General features: G+C 41.6%; 1 protein-coding gene across 1 annotated transcript in view; it reads right to left on the bottom strand.

The window, feature by feature from the left end:
• Positions 1–5,229, bottom strand: part of med13a (mediator complex subunit 13a) — a gene marked incomplete in the record, with an annotated part of 244,898 nt that overhangs the window by 97,710 nt on the left and 141,959 nt on the right. The window contains 1 exon segment of the mRNA XM_014026539.1: positions 3,385–3,530. Coding sequence (XP_013881993.1) covers positions 3,385–3,530 — 146 coding nt within the window.

The following is a 5,229-nucleotide window of genomic DNA, read 5'->3' as shown; positions in this document are numbered from 1 at the left end:
CGAATCCATGATGTGGGCCCGCATACTGTCCAATATTGTGTCTGTCGAAGATCCGTCGTGTCGTCTGCTACTAGCTAAAACAAAATGGCGCTACACCTCTGGCTAAGATTGGCAGTATGGTCGCTCAGCTGTTGACCGGTCGACGCGCCGTCACGTGATTGTTCGGCGTTTGTTTTCGCACTGACCTTTCATAGTTCCCCCAAGAAACCCAGAGCCTAGCTGATGGGAAAGCCCTCCCGCTCCAGCATACGTCACTGCATGGGATTCCTTCCCCGGGGACTGCAATGCCGAAAAAAAAAAGTCAGCAGCTCTTCACTTGACGTTTATCCACAAACTGGTCCTGGATTAAGCTCCAAAGTTTTTATCAGTCAGATTCCACCGTGAAAAATGTCTGTTTTATCCCCTTTGAGTTTTTGGCCATTGACTCTCTTTAAATCGCTGCTTCCTGGTACAACAGTCGGCTCTGGAAGTGATCGCTTTTTTATTTTTTTTCCTTCTTTTTTTGAAGCGAGTGGTTGAAGCAAATGGAGCATAAGAGCCCCCTGGTGGCTGAAGAAAAAAAATCCACGTATAAGCCGCACCAGACTATAAGCCGCATGGTTCAAAGTTCAGGAAAAAAAGTTGCGGCTTATAGTTCGAAAAATACGGTATATGGTGGGGTGCCTTATTGGGTAGTTAGATTGCCTAAGGGGAAGGATAAATCCATGCGTCTTATTTGTGAGACTTASTGGTGGGGGATTCCGTATAAATAAAAATCCTTATGTAGAGATGAGATACGAGGGCATTGGGAAAAAATCCAGGAGTCAAACTCTTATTTCTATCCCTTTTTTTGTACTGTATGTATTGGCATGTTGTATGTTCTAGGAAAAGTTTTACGCTGTTAAGTAAAACATGGATGCAGTTTTTAGGTGGAGGGGTGACTGTTGAAAGGGCCTTGAGAGACAGACAGCTTACATGACATCTGTGTCAGCAGACTAAACCGTTAGAGAAACACCTTGAAATATAATAGTATAATAAGAATGTTGTGTCTCTAAAAAGACGTAGAGTACAAAGTAGCTGGAGAGCAGCTGAGATTGCACGCTTAAGACAAAACATTTCTGGCTGACTAAACCTTATCTATTTATTTATTGAATGGTTTCAGACAGGGTTTGAAAACTGAAATAGTAACAATCCAGCAGTACCTGTAACTTTCTGCTGTCTTTAMTTCTTCTTCTTCATGATTTAAAGAAAAGAAACAATAGTGATAACACTCGAACCTACCAATACATTGTGTTGGTTGTAAAAAAAAAAAAAGAGGTCAGCAGGGACATTGGCAATAGTTCTGAGTTAAATCTGATTGTTAGTTTACATWTGAAACTAGTAATTAAGCTTTGACTTTGAATTTATTAAKCTCTTCAGTAGTGATAACATTTTAAAGTCAACAATCTTTGGGGTAAAACAAGTTMGATCAAAAGGGAAAATCTGAACTCTCTCTCATCACCTAGGTGTTAAAAGATTAGTCAGCAGCCTTTGTCTAGAAAAAAAAGAATATATATAAATATATATATACACTGCTCAAAAAATAAAAGGGAACACTACTGCTCAAAAAATAAAGGGAACACTTAAGCAACRCACGCTAACTCCCGATCTTAATCAATGAAATATTCGCATTGAGTACTTTGTTCTGTACAGAGTTGAATGTGCTTCACAAAAGTTTGATTTACTTGGACTTAGCGTGCATTGTTTAAGTGTTCCCTTTATTTTTTGAGCAGTAGTGTTCCTTTTATTTTTTTGAGCAGTGTATATACAATATATATATATATATATATACACACACACACACACACACACCAATAAAATTTTCCGGTTGAGACCGGGTGTCAAAGTTATTTTTCCGTTTTAATCTTCCGAGCCGGTTCAACATGCAGCTGAACTCAGAAGTCTTTATTCCTACAAAATTTCTTGCTGCTAGGTCCGTCCGTCCGTCCGTTTTATTCCGCTTCCGTTAGGTCGTGGGTGTAGCAGTTTAAGCAGAGAGACCCAGACTTCCCTCTCCCCAGCCACTTGGGCCAGCTCATCTGGGGGAATCCCAAGGCGTTCCCAGGCCAGCCGAGAAACATAGTMCCTCCAGTGTGTTCTGCCTGGGTCTTCCGCTGGGTCTCCTCCCAGTGGGACGTGCCCGGAACACCTCACCARGGAGGCATCCAGGACGCATCCTAACCAGATGCCCGAGCCACCACAACTGGCTGTAGTTTTGGTCATAACAATTTATATCTTTCTGTGTTAGTTTTATTCAAGGACTAGAGTCTCYGATAAATATTTCAAGCTCCTCATAAACATGATGGAATAAAGTACCCCGCAGCGGCTAAACAACTGTTAGCACAGCTTAGGTGACCTTAAACACATCCACCGGTTTGTTTCTTTTTTTTTTCTCCAAACCACAAAAAATCCTCCACCTCCCTGACTGTCATCAGGCTGCAGCCAGACCACAGTTTCTTCGTTTTATATTTATCCATTGTGGCTCTGCTCCAAAAATTTTGTTTTGAACAGCTGATGAGACAGGCTATGATGGGTCTATGGTGCATTCATGACCAGAGAAAACTCGGATTTTTGAGCGTTAACCACACCGCATGCATGTTACTGGGTTGGCAGAGGTATGCACTTTACAAATGCTTCTAATTTCAAATTTATTCAATTCTTTGGTTTTTAAAGCTATGTTAGAAAAATAATTAGTACCCGCTGATGGAAATGATAACTTATCTGGATGTGTCCCGCCTTGCGATGTTGTTTCTGTGTGTCTGAGACGACTGTGTGTGTGAGGGTGCACCCGCGGTCAGCTGAGCTGCGGAGCAGAGTGTGGCGACAGTTTGAAAACGTTTGAGTAAAAATGTAACTAAGCAAAATATTGACATAGCAATTATATATTTGAGTTCAACAGGGTTMCATTCCSACCTAAAAACTTTCTACAAGTTAATTTTGTGACAAGGAAAAAGAGAAATATGAAAATGTTCTTACAGCTATTTCCTGCTTTCCATTCAGACAGTTTTCACCCGCAATGCATCATGGGATTGGGCAGGTGAAGGAGGACGATCTAAGCAGTGTTCTATGTCCAGACACCGCTTTTTCAGATAAAATGGAAGTCCGGAGGGGGTGGGTGCACTGATTAGTGGGCCTGATGGATAGCTCTTTACCAGAACTAAACAACCAAAAAAAAAAAAAAAAAACCTCAAGCTCCAATATTGAACAGTTTCTGAGTTATAAGCGTTTTTGCATGTCCACACATCCGCTCTTTGGATGAAGCCCCCTCCTCAAATATGTGGTCTAACAAAATATTAGAGAGTGTGACCTTTTTTTTGTGGCCAGGCAGTGTACAATGCTGCTGTCAAACATGAAGTGTAGATTCACCTTGAAATGGGCTGGAAGCCTGCTGAGCCAGAGCGAGGTGCTCCTCTGTTAGATGGTATATGGGCTGGTGTTGGTTGATCTCCACGCTGGTGCACACATTACTTTCACCGTGTAAGAAGAAGTTGAAGGCGCAGGACAGGTGCTCACTGCAAGGGAGAAAAAGGAGTGTCAGAATTTTCCAGGAGATTATCTGTACTTTAATATACATTATTGACACGATGATTAATACAAATCAAAGATTAGGTAGGGAGAGGAGTGATTCCAGCATCCAAAACAAAAGAAGCTCAGACTGTAGAGTTCACAATCCTGATCACTGATAAAGAAAACTAAGAAAAGACTAATGAAGGAAAGATAGAGAAGACATCTGCTCCGCTTCTTGAAATGCGTCTTTTTCAAAGGGTATATACATTATCATGATTTTCAGCTTCAGAAAAAAAAAMTAAGCTGCCAATCTGATTCAACAATATTTCTTTTGTCTGAGTCAAATAATTCTGATAGTTGGACAGTAAWAAGTACTTTCAACAGACCGTGATGAAATTGTGTTCTTAATGGACAACCCATGGAGTTGTGCCGTATTTACAGTATACACAGTCAATAAAACAATGCTTTACAGGTGGTTGTGAGGCTCGTTGAGAGCTTGTGTGCTTCTGGCTGCTTTGTGTGTGGCTCTGTGTGTAAAACAAAGGGGCAAGCCCTGACTAACCCTGGCATTCCAGCCAATAAGCTCAGCAACAAAACAGTACCTCTCTCACACACAACCACCCACACAGACATAAAAACACATACACACACACAGACAACAGCTCCACAGCTTACAACAATGCCTGTCCGTGCCAGTCTGACCTCAGCAGCAAACTAAGACACTACATAGGGAAATCAAGGATGAGCTAGGAGGATAGAGAGCAGTCGGGGGCCAAACGTAGCACATTGTCTGCAGGTTTTCCTCTCTCTGCTAGCACACACACACATACTCTCAGGAAAAGGTAGGAGACAGCACAAGTGACAAATGACTAAACCATAGTGAATGCAGTAAATCTGAGAGTGGAGGCTGCCATCCCTAAGGATTTGATTGAGCAAATATCAGTCCTTTCTCCCAAGTGTGGTGCTCTGAGGTTAGGGTTAGGGTCACACACCTCTGCAGAGGATTAAAGAGGAGCAGAGAAGAAGAGTGTTTTAAACAGAGACTGGATGGATAACAAAGCAAGCTTTAATAAAAAAAATAATCATACAACCCACGTACTTCAACTAAAAACGCTAACCTTCTCTCAGCTAGAGGAAAGTTAAAGGCAACCTATTATGGGGCTACACAAAACATGTTCATTTTATTTAATTCAAAAAAAGAATCTCAGATAATGAAATTTCACCTTTTCAGTCCTGCTTGTTCTTCAGCTCTCTTCAGAACATGCTGTTACGCATAAGATGCTATTGGCAACCCCCTCCCAACATTTTGTTTATGTTAACTCCGCACTCCCAACATGGTGTTCATTTTAGCGACTAGCAATCTGGAGACTCCTGCGCCACAGYGCGCYCCAGCACAAAACAGCAGAACTAACGTAGCTGTCCTGTGAAGAGATGGGTGGAGTCTCCGCTTGGGTTACCAGGTGAAGGGTTGGGGTGGGTTGGAGTATGGTTTGTGACGTCCCAAATGATTGGTGTTTGAAAACAGGTCATTTCAAGACACAAAAAATGCATTTACTTATACTAAAAATACCTCTGGGTGCATTTTTGTGGTGTGTAATAGAACTAATACTTTATGTTTAAGCTAGTTATTCATGACATCCTTTAATGACCTAGGTTTTCATGACATTCTGTTCATCTGCAGACAGAATGGCTGTGTCCAAAACG

The sequence above is a fragment of the Austrofundulus limnaeus genome, unplaced genomic scaffold, assembly GCF_001266775.1.
Source record: "Austrofundulus limnaeus strain Quisiro unplaced genomic scaffold, Austrofundulus_limnaeus-1.0 Scaffold565, whole genome shotgun sequence".
Taxonomy (NCBI): Eukaryota; Metazoa; Chordata; class Actinopteri; order Cyprinodontiformes; family Rivulidae; genus Austrofundulus; species Austrofundulus limnaeus.
Note: the sequence above shows the minus strand (reverse complement) of the source record. Positions and strands in the feature narration are given on the sequence as shown.